The following is an 18,029-nucleotide window of genomic DNA, read 5'->3' as shown; positions in this document are numbered from 1 at the left end:
TGATCTGAAAGAACCAGGATGCATCAAAGCTGCCCGGTTAGAGGCTTCTTTAATCTATATGCTCTGGAAGTGTCCTAGCCTTGAAAAAGACTGGAGGGATGGGTTTCAAACTTTATCGTTAATCCGTAATTTAAATCTACAGCTTAATGCTTTTGATACTCTTCTCGGTACACTGGAGAGGATGATCTTCAAACTCTAATTAAATGTCGTATTCTGTCTTTTGCCTTGTGTTTTAGCCTAATGTGTGATACTGCTTAGATGGAAGGATGTTGCCCTGTCCACCCATTCTCAGTGGCTGAGGGACATGGTGTCCTGCTTAAATTTAGAAAACTCAAATACAAGGTTTCAAATGTTGTGGGGACCATTACTGAGTTATTTCCACAACCTCTCGGCACAATATAAATTCTGAATTTCAGTGCTTTGCCGTTTTACTCCAGGAATGAAGTACATTTCTTTTTAGCCATACATCGTTGGTATGGGGATGGGGTTTAGACACATGACTATCCGCGATAATATTATTAGATGTGCGTTTGTATTATGAATGCACTCCATGTGCCTTTTTTATTTTGCTGAGCTATGTAATCTGTCACTGTTATTGTCCATCCCATAAATATTTTGGTCTTATTTTGATTCACGTCAGGGTCACCAATTGTAGCAGCTACTACGGTAGAACTACTAAAGAAATACCAACGCACGCAAGAGTAGTCAACTCAAGACTCATTTATTCAGGGTTTACATGCTTCTTTTTTATACTGTGTGTCCCAGATTCCACGGGACAAGGTGGGACATCACTATGAGATTGCTGGCGATCCACCGGACCGGTAGGTTTAAATCTAGCCTTGTAAGTGTCCCGCACCTTCTGGCAGGAGACTCAATAACTCAACACTCAGTATCCCTCGCACGTGATCCATTAGATGAGTAGGTAGACATCCGTATTAGGGTTCTGCATGCCCACAGAACCGTGCCGGTGACAGTTGGCATTGCCGCACTGTGCGCCCGCTTGGACCGCTACACGGTCGCTACATATGTTTATTTGTGTAAAACCAAAACCAATAAAAATATTGAAGAGAACATTGCCTGGTTGACAACAATCTTTCAGGAAAGGAAATTATCCCATTGATTCTGCTCTGTTTGCACCTTCAGACCAACTCCTCATGACCAGCTCTGGGGATGGAAAGTACATGGTATCCTTGACAGACATCCAATCCTGTGCATGGATACGTTAATAAAAAAAATCCTGCATCATAAATGTGCTGAGACCCTCCTCATGTTTTTATCATCTTTGCGGTCTCAAAGTATTCCTCACAGCTTAATTCCCACCCAGCTTTCCACTGGCCCTGAAATTCATTGATATTAATTGTTGCACACTTCATTCAACCTGCCAGCCTGAAAAAGATTTTAGAGTCTGATTCCCTTTCTTTCTCTTAAATCATCCTCTACCCCAAATGTTACAATATTGAACAAAATTCTGCTGGTACTTGTTATGAAAAAACCAAATGCCTTTTGAAAAATCTGAAGTACAGGCGCTTCAAAACAATCTAATTTTTCTCAACCTCACACATATAACCATCTATTTACATACATGTCCCTACCCAAGTGCATTTTGATTGCCCCGATTGTTCTGCCACACCCCCCACCAATGCATTCCAGCCACATACCATTTTCTATGTAAAAAAAATTACCTTGGACTTCTCCCCAAAACTCCTCCACTCATCCAAAACAGATATCACTGGGATTTGCTATTGTCATTCCAGGAAAGAGTGCTGGCTTTCCACCCTATTTTAGCCCCTCATAATCTTATTTTCCTCGATTAAGTCTCCTCTCATTTATATTGCTCCAAAGGAAAAAGCCCAAGCTCCGTCAAATGACATGTTCTCCAATCCACACTTCACCCACCCCCCCCACCCCCACCCTCACCAAAGCATCTACATCCTTCCTGTAATAAATTTAATCCCATACTCCACATGTGATATTACCAGTTTTATAGAGCTGAAAAATTACCTCATGCCTCTGGAAGTCAAAACCCGATTAATTAAGGCACATTCTTTCTTAAGCTCAACATGCTCCAGCTCATTAGCCTATTGCACACCGGCCCCGTATTCACCAAGGTCCTTCTCACAAATGAACACTGAAGCAACACATTAATTTAGGACCACCCTACCTCCTTATGTGAATTCTCCTGCCATTGCCAGTGCCTTCTTGCAGAAACCTTTTTCTTGCAGGGCTGATGTCACGTGCAACACTTTCTCAGCCTTTGTTTGCCGAAGCTTCAACCCACTCTTACGCTGGCCACTTGCACAGAAATTGGTCCACTTGAGCGATTAATTAGCCAAATCCTGACTAAGCACCTACCTTCACTGGAGTTTTAAAATACTCCTGCCCTTGCGTCAAGTCTCGCAATTGCTAGTTAACTTCTCAAATCATTCAGTTAGACAAGTCAAATATCATTTCATTTTTGTTACACCACATTACTTCCACTGAACTTGTTCAATGATTTGCAAGTGTTACAATTGCTAGTCAGGTAGACACTATTCATATTTTATCAATTTTAGAAAATGAGAAATGACTGCAGTGTATTTGTCAGCTGTTAGTCCCCAAACTTTCTCAGTTACTTTTTAATAGTAATTACTTTAAGTTTCTCATAATTAAGTCTTTGTTTTCCCATTCCTTCTGCTACACATATTAACAACCCTATCAATACAAATATTTAAAAATTATTCAGCAATTTGTTTATTCTCCTTCATAATTTCTCTTCCTCGTCCCTCAAAAGAGCATGTTTATTTTCCTAAACACTATTGATGTGGATGCTCAATTTTATATTTTTACAAAATTTAGTTGTCTTCTTCCACAAAACATTCCATGGAATTTAGAAAAATAAGGGAAAAATTGATCAATGCTATTAATGGAAACTCAACAAGTATTTGGAAGGAAAGCATTTAGGGAAATCTTACATCCGGATACAAAAGTTAAGACCTTATGTGTACGCAGAGTTCTGATAGAATGAGATCAACATAAACTACCATCTCAGTTCCTCTCCCCATAGATGCTGCTTGACCCACTGAGTTTTTTTTTATTGTTTTTCAGACAAGAGGCAATATATGAGACATAATTATGTAGAATGTTCTGGAAATTTCGAATATGCTTCTGCTGATGGATATGAATGCAAGGGGAAAGCGTTATTTTAAATTTAGTACTGAATGAATTTTAAGCAAAGATATTAAGAGATTTGGGGAAAAAGTAATTATGTCATCCCTAAAGACCTCTGGGTCACAGAAACTAGCTTCAGGGACTAAACAGTCTATTACTCTTATGTCAAGGCGAGGTGCTTGCAAAACACTCAGATCTCTTTTAGCACTATTTTTAACTAAATCTATCTTCATTTAGACAGACAGCATGTTAACATGCTCTTCTGATCCATGTGCCCTTGCCCTCCAAGGACACCAATTTACCTACAAACCCCATATATTTTTGAAGGCTGGGAGGAAGTCAGAGTACCCAGAGGAACCCACACAGCCACAGGGAGAATGTACACACTCCTTAAAGGCAGTGTCAAATTTGAACCAAGGTCACTGGTGTTGTAAGTCTTGCACTAACTGCTTGATAACTCTTATTGATTTTGTTTTTACACTTCCTTGTGTCGGACATGTATTGCCCCTCTTCCAATAAAGTGGATAGGCACTGTATGTTTTATGTACATGGGAAACTGCAGCAAGTAGAGGACAATAAACTTCATTCAAATAGGTCTCTCAAATGAAATAATGAGCAAAAACGAGATATTTGCATGAAGTAAATCCGCACACACACACATATAGTGTATACTGAGAATTTTCATGGCCTCAAATCAGTTAAAATTGCTAATTCTATAATGTATGTTAAATAGTACACGGGTGAAATTTCTTGAGACTAACATTCCCATCTGCATGGTATTTCCAAAAAAAGACAATCATATGCTTCATGGCATCCCATGTATTACAAAATATCAAAAAGAAATTTCTAAAAGAGAAATGTAAATCAAAGCTAGCAAATGAGCAAATATTACCCAACGGAAGTGCAGTGTCTTTGTACATGTCCTTGGGGTTCAAGCAATGGAAGAAGGAAAAAAAAATCATTAAAATTCATTCCTTATCATAACTGAGTGGTGGGTATGAGAAAAATACAGAAAATAGAAGAAAGCATCCTTAAAGAATGATCTCATTCAGACAAAGTTAATTAAAATGTGTAGCAAATTAACAGGGAGAGTGACAGAGACATCATATTATTCAAATTAAAGATCAATTAGATAAACTTACTTGCAAATATGTGATGGGAACGAAGCCACTTCCTATTCACCACATATGCAACCAGCACAATGGAGGTAAGGAGGCCCACCAATAAATGGAGAAAGAAACCTGAGATCAGAGCGCCCAGGTAAAACCTACATGAAAAAGCAAATTAAAATTAATACTGAACATTCTATACATATATATTAAACAGTGGACATTGGAAAAGACTTCAGTGCTCAGAATTACTGAATCTCCTTGCAATCCATCAAGATATAAACCAGTTCCTTCAAAATCGAAGGAGTGGCATCCCTGTGGGTTGCCTCTTGATTTTCCAGTTATGTGCCTCTTAATGTGCAGACATTGCAGCCACAGCCTTTCAGGAAAATTCATCCTCATTACCCCCAGGAATTAGAGACAGAAGCCTCATTGCTCTTTTGGCCTTCTCATATATCAAAAAGCCATTGCTGCAGTTTTAAACACTTCTGTTCATCTAAGAAATTCCAAAAATTGAAACAAATATATATATTTTTAAAAGTTTAATCTTAACAGAAGAGAGATATACCCACAGAGAAAGGCCCTTCAACCAACAAATCTGGAACAACCATTAACCACCCACTCACAATAATTCTGCAATTATTCTAATTATTATTCCTCTGTAGCATTCACACTATGTGAGCGTGGAGAAGAATGACGCACATCAAAGTCTTGGAAAGTGAGACTGGTTTTATTGCTCTGGCCATCACACTTATATGGGCCTGGGATTCCCCAGTATTCCCAATCATCCGACTGTGTGGAGGTTACTTGGGAAGAGAGCGAATGTCACTCCAGGTCCATGCAGTCGTCGCGTGTCAGCTATTTTGGGGGATGGTCCGTGTCTCTGTGCATGGACCTCCAACATTTGTGTCAGCTCCCCCCCAGTTTATACCACACAACAAAGTGTTAGGGACATTTTTGACAGTTCCCCCCAGATTATACCATTCAACGATAAATTATGCACATTTTTCTCAGCTCACCACAGATTATACCATTCAACAATAAGTTATGGACATTTTTGTCCGCTCCCCCCAGATTATACCATTCAAGAATAAGTGATGGACATTTTTGTCAGCTCCCCACAGATTATACCATTCAACAATAAGTGATGGACATTTTTGTCAGCTCCCCCCAGATTATACAATTCAACAATTAGTTTACGACACTTTTGTCAGTACCCCCCCAGAATATAGCATTCAACAATAAGTTAGGGACATTTTTGTCAGCTCGTCCAGATTCTACCATTCAACAATGTTTAGGACATTTTTGTCAGCTCCCCCCAGATTATACCATTCAACAATATGTTAGGGAAATTTTTATCAGCTCCCCACAGATTATACCATTCAACGAAAAGTTATGGATACTTTTGTCAGCGCCCCACAGATTATTCCATTCAACGACACGTTAGGGACACCCCCATATTATACCATGCAAGAATAAGCTTGGGACATATTTGTCGGCACCCTGCAGATTCTACCATTCAACAATAAATTACGAACATTTTTGTCAGCTCCCCCCAGAATATAACATTCAACGATAAGTTATGGACACTTTTGTCAGCACTCCACAAATTATACCATTCAACAATAAGATTTGGACATTTTTGTCAGCTCCCCCCAGATTATACCGTTCAAGAATAAGTTATGGACATTTTGTCAGCTCCCCCCAGATTATACCATTCAACAATAAGTTAGGGACATTTTTGTCAGCTCCCCCAGATTCTACCATTCAACAATGTTTGGGACAGTTTTGTCAGCACCCCCCAGATTCTACCATTCAAAAATAAATTATGGACATATTTGTCAGCTCCCCCCAGATTATACCATTCAACAAAACGTTAGGGACATTTTTGTTTAGCTCACCCCAGATTCTCCCATTCAACAATAAGTTAGGGACATTTTTGTCAGCTCCCCCCAGATTCTCCCATTCAACAATAAGTGATGGACATTTTTGTCAGATCCCCCTAGATTATACCATTCAACAATAACTAAGGGACATTTTTATCAGCTCCTCCCAGATTATACCATTCAACAATAAGTTAGGGACATTTTTGTCAGATCTCCCCAGATTATACCATTCAACAATAACTAAGGGACATTTGTATCAGCTCCTCCCAGATTATACCATTCAACAATACATTAGGGACATTTTTGTCAGCTCCTCCCAGATTATACCATTCAACAATACGTTGGGGACATTTTTGTCAGCTCCCCCCAGATTCTCCCATTCAACAATAAGTTAGGGACATTTTTGTCAGCTCCCCCCAGATTCTCCCATTCAACAATAAGTTAGGGACATTTTTGTCAGCTCCCCCCAGATTCTCCCATTCAACAATAAGTTAGGGACATTTTTGTCAGCTCCCCCCAGATTCTCCCATTCAACAATAAGTTAGGGACATTTTTGTCAGTTCCCCCAGATTCTCCCATTCAACAATAAGTTAGGGACATTTTTGTCAGCTCCCCCCAGATTCTCCCATTCAACAATAAGTTAGGGACATTTTTGTCAGCTCCCCCCAGATTCTCCCATTCAACAATAAGTTAGGGACATTTTTGTCAGTTCCCCCAGATTCTCCCATTCAACAATACGCTGGGGACATTTTTCAGCAGCAAATTTACCAGTCGTGGGAGGAAATCGAAGGTCTCGAGCAAACCCCTCCTGTCACTTGGAGAAAGTGCATCGTCCAGACACTAAAAAATATCCCATATTATTACCTGGTGTCGTTCTGCAACTCAATATTTCCAAACTTGAGTGTCGTATTCAGCTTGCTTCAACTGAATGTTGCTGATCTATAGAATGTTAACACAGAGCACCTCCAAAACAGGCCTTTCAGCCCATTTAGTTTTCACAGGTGGTAGAAACAGAACACAACGGAACTACAATGGAATTAAACAAGGCAACATTTCCACAGCAAAATTCTAGAACGGATTCTCTATCATGGCTATTTTTTTAAATGTCAGATTACGATCCATTTGAAATACTTTACATAATGTCAGAGTTGTGTGATAACGACACTCAGCAGTGAGGGGGACAGAATGATCTGAGACTGAAATCTGAAGACTGAAAGGAGAAAAACAAAAGCACAACTGAACTCTCAAAATGAACAAGACGCTTCATACATCAAATGGGTAAAGTGTTTCACAAAAACGTGTTCTACCAAAGAAAGTCCTTTTGCGTCCTTCAGAAGAAGCTCAGGCAAAGCAGCAAGTGAAAAGGGATGAAATTGGGTAAATATGGGGAATATAGAGATTACAAAAGGTGTAGTTTTAAGGCTTTTGAAGAATATAAAGGTGGATAAGTCTCCGGGACCAGACAGGATCTTCCCCAGGACATTGAGAGAAGTGAAGGAGGAAATAACAGAGGCTCTGGCGGTAATTTTTCAAATGTCATTAGATATGGGGATAGTGCCGGAGGATTGGCGCATTGCGCATGTGGTTCCATTATTTAAAAAGGGTTCAAGGAGGAAGCCTGGCAACTATCGGCCTGTAAGTTTGACGTCTGTGGTAGGTAAATTAATGGAGAAAATTCTTAGAGATAGTACTTATAAACATCTGGATAGACAGGGTCTGATCAGGAGCACTCAACATGGATTTGTGGGAGGAAGGTCATGTTTGACCAATCTGATTGAATTTTTTGAAGAGGTGACTAGGAATGTGGATGAGGGTAGCGCAGTGGATGTTGTCTATATGGACTTCAGTAAGGCCTTCGATAAGGTACCACATGGAAGGTTAGTTAGGAAGGTGCAGTCTTTAGGTATAAATTTTAAGATAGTCAAATGGATTGAACATTGGCTGAAAGGGAGAGGCCAGAGAGTGGTAGTGGATAATTGTCTGTCAGGTTGGAGGCCGGTGACCAGTGGTGTGCCTCAAGGATCTGTATTGGGCCCATTGTTGTTCGTTATATACATTAATGATCTAGATGATGGGGTGGTGAATTGGATTAGTAAATATGCAGACGATACTAAGATTGGTGGAATAGTGGATAATGAAGAAGGTTTTCAAGGATTGCAGAGGGATTTGGGCTGCTTAGAAAAGTGGGCTGAAAAATGGCAGATGGAATTTAATGCTGATAAGTGTGAGGAGCTTCATTTTGGTAAGAAGAATCAGAATAGGACATATGTGGTAAATGGGAGAGCATTGAGGAATACAGAAGAGCAGAAAGATTTAGGAGTAACGGTACATCGTTCTCTGAAGGTAGAAACTCACGTGAATCTTTGGCTTGGCTTCGCGGACGAAGATTTATGGAGGGGGTAAAAAGTCCACGTCCGATGCGGGACAGGCAGACACGATTGCAGCGGTTGCAAGGGAAAATTGGTTGGTTGGGGTTGGGTGTTGGGTTTTTCCTCCTTTGCCTTTTGTCAGTGAGGTGGGCTCTGAGGTCTTCTTCAAAGGAGGTTGCTGCCCGCCAAACTGTGAGGCGCCAAGATGCACGGTTTGAGGCGTTATCAGCCCACTGGCGGTGGTCAATGTGGCAGGCACCAAGAGATTTCTTTAGGCAGTCCTTGTACCTTTTCTTTGGTGCACCTCTGTCACGGTGGCCAGTGGAGAGCTCGCCATATAACACGATCTTGGGAAGGCGATGGTCCTCCATTCTGGAGACGTGACCCATCCAGCGCAGCTGGATCTTCAGCAGCGTGGACTCAATGCTGTCGACCTCTGCCATCTCGAGTACTTCGACGTTAGGGGTGTAAGCGCTCCAATGGATGTTGAGGATGGAGCGGAGACAACGCTGGTGGAAGCGTTCTAGGAGCCGTAGGTGGTGCCGGTAGAGGACCCATGATTCGGAGCCGAACAGGAGTGTGGGTATGACAACGGCTCTGTATACGCTTATCTTTGTGAGGTTTTTCAGTTGGTTGTTTTTCCAGACTCTTTTGTGTAGTCTTCCAAAGGCGCTATTTGCCTTGGCGAGTCTGTTGTCTATCTCATTGTCGATCCTTGCATCTGATGAAATGGTGCAGCCGAGATAGGTAAACTGGTTGACCGTTTTGAGTTTTGTGTGCCCGATGGAGATGTGGGGGGGCTGGTAGTCATGGTGGGGAGCTGGCTGATGGAGGACCTCAGTTTTCTTCAGGCTGACTTCCAGGCCAAACATTTTGGCAGTTTCCGCAAAGCAGGACGTCAAGCGCTGAAGAGCTGGCTCTGAATGGGCAACTAAAGCGGCATCATCTGCAAAGAGTAGTTCACGGACAAGTTTCTCTTGTGTCTTGGTGTGAGCTTGCAGGCGCCTCAGATTGAAGAGACTGCCATCCGTGCGGTACCGGATGTAAACAGCGTCTTCATTTTTGGGGTCTTTCATGGCTTGGTTCAGCATCATGCTGAAGAAGATTGAAAAGAGGGTTGGTGCGAGAATAGGGTGGTGAAGAAGGCTTTTAGTATGCTGGCCTTTATCAATCATTGCATGGAATATAGGAGTTGGGAGGTGATGTTGAGATTGTATAAGACGTTGGTGCGGCCTAATTTGGAGTTCTGTGTGCAGTTCTGGTCGCCTAATTATAGGAAGGATATAAACAGAGTGGAGAGAGTGCAGAGAAGGTTTACCAGAATGTTGCCTGGGTTTAAGCATCTGGAGTATGGGGAGAGATTGGACAGATTGGGTCTTTATTCTTTGGAGCGTAGAAGTTTGAGAGGGGATTTGATAGAAGTATTTAAGATTATGAAAGGGATAGACAGAATGGATGTGGATAGACTATTTCCGTTAAGAGGAGGAAAGTTTAAAACAAGAGGACATGAGTTAAGAATTAAGGGGCAGAGGTTTAGAGGTAACATGAGGGGGAACTTCTTTACTCAGAGAGTGGTAGCTGTGTGGAATGATCTTCCGGGAGAAATAGTGGCGGCGGAGTCAATTGTATTATTTAAGAAAAGGTTGGACAGGTATATGGATGAGAAGAAGATGGAGGGTTATGGGCATTGTGCAGGGAGGTGGGACTAGAAAGGGGTGTTTGGTTCGGTGCGGACTAGAAGGGCCTAATGGCCTGTTTCCGTGCTGTAATTGTTATGTTATGTTATATATGTTATGTTAAGAAAAAAAGCTAAAGAGGGTCTCACACAGATGTGCTTACACACCTTGCTGAGAACTTGAGAATACTCTCGGTTTAAACAGCTGGTGTGGCTGATACAGGCAGTTGCCAATTTACTTGCGTGTCATTCCTGTGAACTGTCCATAAATTAATTTGTCTGCTAGTCTGAAATATCCAATTAACATTTCTGTTCATCAGATTTACTCCCTAATATGATCTATAAGTAAATAGAATAGAAACACATTGAAACATTTTATTCTGACTATCTTGAAAATGCTTCACATTTTTCGGAGAATTTGCATGAAGTTGGATATTGCATAAAGTCAGGTTATTCATAACTTGAGGTGGTGCTGTCATATAGTTGGGCTATAACAGTTTGGAATGTCTTCAAAATGAAATAAAATGCATATAACTTGGGGAAACAGTCATGAAGAAGTGATCTGGGAACCAGAGCAAAGGCTGATAGGCAGGGAGTCAAGTTAATCAGTGAAACCAAGTCGACAAGCATGACTATTATAAAATAAATTGGCTTCTTGTAAAACAAACAGCTCAGATCTCAAAATCAAAAGGGAAATCATTCTCACTCTATTATTCAAATGATTTCAAAATGTCTGATGTCTAGCGAAGTTTACACTTTGATTCAGCAGTAAATTTCCTTCTACATAACATTTTTGTGCATCTTAAAAATAATGGTTTACAAGTCTTATAGATAAAAATACATTTATTTGGTTTTGAACGTTCTTGGAACAATTTTCTGAAGAGTGAGGGAGTCCAGCAATGCAAGACAAGTTTAAATCATCTGGGCCTTCCTGTATGAACATCTTAGCAGATATACCAATTTCATGTCAGATGTAGCAAGTTAATACATCATAACCATTCCATCATTAGCACCCATGAATAGCAGGTTTGTGACTTGTATTTGCAGTTATGGTCAGGTTGAAGACTTTTTTTAAACACGCAAACTTGCTTTGGGTTCGGACTGGCTCAGGTTACGTTGAGATTTAATTTAATGAAATTGAAAGTCAATTTGACCACTGCCCCCAAATCAGGATCACCTGAATATACCATATGTATTTCATTTTTTGTTGCAGATCAATAAAAAAAAAAGAGCTCTGTGTGTGTTCTTTTTAAGAACAAACATGCAAAAATCAAACTTACTTGCGATTTTGATGCCCGACACAATTGTTGAGCCATATAGAATGGCAATTAAATTCATCAACACATTTGTTGCATCGGCTGCAGTGCACAGACTTCGATCCACTGTGAATGCAAAATGATATATGGAAATTACCTCCTCACATACTTCACAAAAAAGAGAAATATTGCCCGCAAAGTGTGCATGTAATATTGTTATAATAGCAACAAATCAATTACCCCTTGTCAGCATCTTTAATGCAGTGAAAGCAACTTACAACAAAATGAGAACATGCTTAAACAAAATCTGAACTACACATGATATCCAGACAAATGAACAGAAAGTCAACATTTTAAGGAGTGCCTTTAAAAGCACATATTTTGAGTTATACACGTGGAGCCACTCAAACTGAAGTATTGACAATGGAGTATCACAAATTAACTTTCACTTTCTTCCCTGCTTCCCTCCCTCCAATTTCCTTTGTCCACCAACAAACAAGCACACACGCATCCTTCCACTGACACGGGGAACAAAATCTGCAAAACTAATGAATTATAAATAACTGGAAGTCATAACATAATTGCAGGAAAACAGAAAAGGCTAAATGATGTCTGGAGATTCCCGATTTTGTTTTGGCCAAAAATACGTGGTAATGACTTTTACACAATTATATACGGCATCCTCTACTTCCTCAGGAGTTTGTGGAGGAGCGAGTGGAGTTGTTCAAGTGAACCGGTACGGACTTGAAGGGCTGACATGGCCTGTTTCCGTGCTGTAAACGGTTATAAACTCCACCCCCCCTCCCCCCAATACATGAAAAATTATCAGATTTATAAAGGGTACAATATTTTATTTTATTTAACTCTTTGGATCCTTAAAAGTCAGTCGCCACATTTGTTTTATTGCCATTTGTTGGATTGGATACTTGAAGTATTTCACTCTGTCCCCCTGCTGACTCCTTCAAACAATAATTACTACAAAAGGGTAAAATAATTGCAGCTGTTGGATGCCAACACTGATGATATTCACTGCCAACTGTTGAAACATCCAGGAGATCAGTTTAAAAATTCTCTGTTAAATCTGCACTGTTATTCTTGCGACAAGGCTAAGATGAGCTCCTGACAACTAAAAACTAACCACTAAAGAAATGGGCTCATGCTCCAACATTCAAAACATCCTGCATTGCATATATTCCCCAGCTAAGCAATAAAAGTATTATTCGGCCTGGCACTTACACTTCCACATCACAAATAAAGCAGTACCGATCTCCAATAACTTGGGTTTTTCTTGCTTTGCTCCACACTGGCAGTACTCCTTTATTCTTGATATGTACATTTTCGTGGCTTGCATCGATGGAAATTGCCAAAAAATACAAAAGGATGTGGCCGTAGAGTAGAAGAGCAGTGAACTATCAAAACTGTTAAGGTTAAATGGATAATTAAATGGATAACAACGTAATAGATGTTATCGATACTACAAGATTATTGTCAAACTTTACACATCACTTCTGAATCTTTGACACTAAAAAGGTCATTGAAAAAACAATTTTAAAGCTCATGGGATCAAATACAGTAGTTTTCTTCTCTTTGGCTTGGCTTCGCGGACGAAGATTTATGGAGGGGGTAAAAAGTCCACGTCAGCTGCAGGCTCGTTTGTGGCTGACAAGTCCGATGCGGGACAGGCAGACACGATTGCAGCGGTTGCAGGGGAAAATTGGTTGGTTGGGGTTGGGTGTTGGGTTTTTCCTCCTTTGCCTTTTGTCAGTGAGGTGGGCTCTGCGGTCTTCTTCAAAGAAGGTTGCTGCCCGCCAAACTGTGAGGGGCCAAGATGCACGGTTTGAGGCGTTATCAGCCCACTGGCGGTGGTCAATGTGGCAGGCACCAAGAGATTTCTTTAGGCAGTCCTTGTACCTTTTCTTTGGTGCACCTCTGTCACGGTGGCCAGTGGAGAGCTCGCCATATAACACGATCTTGGGAAGGCGATGGTCCTCCATTCTGGAGACGTGACCCATCCAGCGCAGCTGGATCTTCAGCAGCGTGGACTCGATGCTGTCGACCTCTGCCATCTCGAGTACTTCGACGTTAGGGATGTAAGCGCTCCAATGGATGTTGAGGATGGAGCGGAGACAACGCTGGTGGAAGCATTCTAGGAGCCGTAGGTGGTGCCGGTAGAGGACCCATGATTCGGAGCCGAACAGGAGTGTGGGTATGACAACGGCTCTGTATACGCTTATCTTTGTGAGGTTTTTCAGTTGGTTGTTTTTCCAGACTCTTTTGTGTAGTCTTCCAAAGGCGCTATTTGCCTTGGCGAGTCTGTTGTCTATCTCATTGTCGATCCTTGCATCTGATGAAATGGTGCAGCCGAGATAGGTAAACTGGTTGACCGTTTTGAGTTTTGTGTGCCCGATGGAGATGTGGGGGGGCTGGTAATCATGGTGGGGAGCTGGCTGATGGAGGACCTCAGTTTTCTTCAGGCTGACTTCCAGGCCAAACATTTTGGCAGTTTCCGCAAAGCAGGACGTCAAGCGCTGACACACATTAAAACATAAATTACACTAATCAGTCATGTCAGCATCAATCACATTTCAATATTTTGCATTATTGCTGGAAAGTTAGACAAATTATCACACCCAATCACCAAAAAAAAATAAACTATGTTTAATTCACACAAGATGATGTGTCAAATGATGCTCCCCTTATTGCTTTGGTTGTTCATGTTACTAGTTCAGTTTTATATGCCCTCTATGGTGAAAGCAAAGTAACCACCTGAGTAAGTTTATGCATATAAGTGGTAAAGTTACTATATGCATATTTACACAATACTCAGGAGGCCCCTTCATCTACATTTGGACGGGCAAACTAAACAAGCTGCAGGACAAATTTATAGACAGTCTGGAAACAGGTAGGTGGAGAAATCCATGAGGGATTTTTTTTTAATCTAGTATGGTGGAATGAGAAATTGTTCTTGGATTTAACTCTTGTTAAATTTTCATCAAATTTTCTGATTTAGATCATGACCCACAATTTAGGTCCCAAAGCAAAGTCCCATCTTTGGCATTTCATCGCTTCACCCAACCAAATTCCTCCTCTATTTAAATACATTTTCTTTTGGTGTTTATTGAAATTATTCCATTCATGAACTTATTTTGGTGCAAGAGGCAACGTCATCAACATGAAATACTGAACTGAAACATCCGAGGCTACAGATTAATTCATTTCCTGAAATCTCCACTCCAATAGTCTTCAGACTATTTTAAGAAGGATACAGTATTGTAAATAGCTATCCCCCAAGATGGAAGAAGGGGGATCAGTATTGCATATAAAATAAACCCATAATACAAATAGACCACCCCAGAGATCAGTTGGCACGGGTGGGGTGGCCATTTCCAGCCATTGGCTTTGTAAGTCTGGTTGTTGGAGAATTGATCCGCTGGTGTAATTAGTTTTTTCCGAAACACGTTCATCTGGAATGAATTAGGAAAGCGTTAAAAGTTAATATTTTGAAACAGCCATGAAGTTTCTGACTATTCGAAAAAAATTTCATTCGTCTCCTCCAATGACAATTGGCTTCACCTTTGGAACTTGTGACCAAAGTGTAGAAGCTTTTCCCCATGGAAAGAGCATCTTGCGCCGCCCCCGCGCCGCCCCCCGCGCCGCCCCCCACCACCTCGGGGCCCTGGTCCCGGCCACGACACTCACGTTACTGAACAATCCCGCCCTGAGGGGAGAACGGGATGAAGCAGAAGCAAATGGAGAAACTTGTGCCGGTTTCTTATCGAAACGACTCGCCTCCCGATTCGTTCAAGGCAAATGCAGTCAACGGCCTTGCTGACACCCCCCAGCACATTGGTCGCCATGGTGACCGCCACTTGTTCCCCCACTGCGTCACAAAGGACCCTGGATGACGCCACGTACCACTCGCTGCGCCTGCGCGTCTGTCAGCTGCCAGGCATGTAGCAGGTGTGGGAAAGGGCAGGTTGACCGGGAGCAGGGAAAACACGCTTCATCCTCTTTCCCCTCACCCCCCTCCTCTCCTCACCCTCCCCTCACCCCCCTCCTCTCCTCACCCCTCACCTTCCCCCTCTCCTCACCCTCCTCCATCCTTCCCTTCTCCCCTTCATCCTTCCCCCTCTTCTCCTCAACCCTCCATCCCCTCCACCATCCTTCCCCCTCCTCTCATCACCTCCTCCCCTCCATCCTTCCCCTCCTCTCCTCCCCCCTGCTCCTCCACCTCTTCCCCCTCACCCTACCCCTTCCCCCTCACCTGTTCCCCTTACCTTCCTCCCCTTTCCCTCCTGCTCTGCTTCCCTCCTCTTCTCCTTCCCTTCCCCTCTTCCCTTTCCCTTCCTCCCCTTCTCTTCCTTCCCTCTCCTCGTCTCCCCTCTTTCCAGCTCCACCTCTCCCCCTCCCCATCACCCTCCTCCCCCTCCCCGCCTTCCCCTCTCCCATCGTCCTCCCCAACCCTCCTTCTCACCTCTCTCCCCACTCCTTCCGGTTCCTCTCCTTTTTTCACCTCTCCCTCTTTTTCCCTCCCCCTCTCCTTCTCTCCCTCCCTATCACCCCAACCCTTTGGTTTCCAAGTCGTTTGAAGGAACAGCTCTTTCTTACCTTTGCACCATCTCTTAAAAACGCAGTGCTGCTCCTATCACATTTCAATGCACATCTCCAGAACTTTGATGCAAATAGGAACATTGTTAGATTTTCATATGAAAAAATTAGTGGCTGTACTCTCCACTTTAAATTTGTCCTGGTCCTCTCCATTATTCAACCCCTGTAACACAACCACAATCCGTGAATCTAATTCAATTTCACATCCCACCCGTGGTAGTTGTTCGTTCTCCTGGTCTGATGAGGAGATGTAAATAAAGTTGAATGTTGCTCAACCATAAGGAAATGCACACTCTCTGATTCATGACTGAAGGGTGTTGTTGAGGAAACCACTCAATGGATTTGGGCCAGGAATATGGCCCTGGAGAACCCCTGTCCAGAAACTCCTTCGTGCATCCTTTTGATGCCCACTGTGTTCAATTCAACAGGATACCTTGAGACTGCACACCATTAAATACTGCCTTGCATTTTAGTTGGGGGCGGGGGGTCCTCTCTCACCTCACTGCTGGAATTCTGCTGTTTGAAACATATTTGCAGCAAAATTGAGAGATCCTGGCAAAGCCAAACAAGTGAAACTTTTGCCCAATATCTAGTCATTTCCCTCTCTCCCACTGGTAATTGAGCCAGAGCTGGCCTGGTAATAAATGAGCAGCTGTCTCCAACATCGCACTATGTCTCTTAAATGACCTCTTCGAACACAAATCTACAAGGCTTCGAGTCAAACAGGATTGTTATTTTATACTAATGTTAATAAATGAGTGGTTGTTCTCTGGACTTTAATGTTTCTTTGGTTCTCTCCGAACCCCATCAAAAAAAGGTTTTGGCCACGTGAGCCAGTCACCATCCTGAATCTAATCGAAGTAAACTGTTAACTATTGGGTATAAGCCCACCCTCTGCTGGACCTCTTGACACCCACATCATGATGTCACCCTTCCATTTATATATAACTATGTCAGTAGCCAGGTTAGTCTAATAGAAGTTAAGGATGAGAAAGCATCATGTCTCTGAGTTGTCATTGTGTGAGTGCATACACAACAGTGGCGACGAGGAACCATTTAAGCCCCAGACCTCTAGTTATGGCAGAAAGGGAACAATTCGTTGGAAAGGAGACAAGGACCAGGAGAAACAGTAAGTACCTGGCATCGTTGTGCAAACTGGTGGAGCACTGTCATTTCGAGCAGTTTCTGAATCAGGCACTGAGACACAAATTAGTGATGGGGCTGGCAAGTCGCCAAGCAAGGCAAAAATTATTAGGAATGGATGACATGACAGATAGCATACAGGGCTGCCTGCAGCTCTGAAATGGCAGATAAAAACTTGGATGTGGGTTAACCAGACTTACTGGCTGGGAGGTCTTCCTGCCAACAATGCTTCCATTGTAGGAAATACAACCACCGAACAGAAAGCTGTTTCTTCAAACATTCTAAATGCAACCATTGCATATCAAAGCTAAATGTCTGCTTCTAAAGGGCAGGTGGCCTGCAAATAAACAGGCAGCTCAAGTCAAAACAATTGCAGAAAGAGAGGGTGGCAACCTAGCAGCCCAATGGCTGACCTTCAAACTCCTGAAATTTCAACTCCTGAGATATTACACATTCGGGGAATAAATGAAGGAAACACAGAAATCTTTATACAGCTAAAAGTAAATGGACACCACCTGAAGATGGAGTTAGACATAGGGGCAGAGGTGTACCTAATGCCGTTACATGTAAAGGAATGCTTGCTACCACACCTCCAAGTAAAAACAACGGAAATAACTCTAAGATCTGTTACAGAAGACAGAATCAAAGTGTTTGGAAAAAGTACGGTCCAAGTACAATACAAACAGCAGCAACCTAAAACACTCTCTCTACATCATAGATACCCAGAGACCAGCACTCTTTGGAAGAAACTGGCTATGACACATATCCCTAGACTGGCTAGAAATCAATGTAAACCACGTGGACACCACCAAGCCAGAATGTAACCAAATCCTCAA

The 18,029-nt window shown here is 42.2% G+C and overlaps 1 protein-coding gene across 6 annotated transcripts in view; it reads right to left on the bottom strand.

Annotated features, from left to right (window-relative positions):
- The window catches only part of LOC138740925 (uncharacterized), a 290,457-nt gene extending 275,158 nt beyond the window's left edge, over window positions 1-15,299 (bottom strand). For 5 of the 6 annotated variants that reach the window (XM_069894271.1, XM_069894280.1, XM_069894261.1 and 2 more), the window contains exons 1-5: window positions 15,142-15,299; window positions 14,709-14,906; window positions 12,679-12,851; window positions 11,467-11,568; window positions 4,290-4,414 (exon numbers count right to left, since the gene is read on the bottom strand). In XM_069894271.1, the coding sequence (XP_069750372.1) occupies window positions 4,290-4,414; window positions 11,467-11,568; window positions 12,679-12,851; window positions 14,709-14,906 (598 nt within the window). In that variant the 5' untranslated portion in view covers window positions 15,142-15,299. Of the gene's footprint in view, window positions 1-4,039; window positions 4,071-4,289; window positions 4,415-7,006; window positions 7,865-11,466; window positions 11,569-12,678; window positions 12,852-14,708; window positions 14,907-15,141 lie in introns of those variants that run through there. The other variant, XM_069894303.1, reaches the window with a different exon arrangement.
- Window positions 15,300-18,029: the final 2,730 nt, after the last annotated feature.

The sequence above is a fragment of the Narcine bancroftii genome, chromosome 1 (assembly GCF_036971445.1).
Source record: "Narcine bancroftii isolate sNarBan1 chromosome 1, sNarBan1.hap1, whole genome shotgun sequence".
Classification (NCBI taxonomy): Eukaryota; Metazoa; Chordata; class Chondrichthyes; order Torpediniformes; family Narcinidae; genus Narcine; species Narcine bancroftii.
Note: the sequence above shows the minus strand (reverse complement) of the source record. Positions and strands in the feature narration are given on the sequence as shown.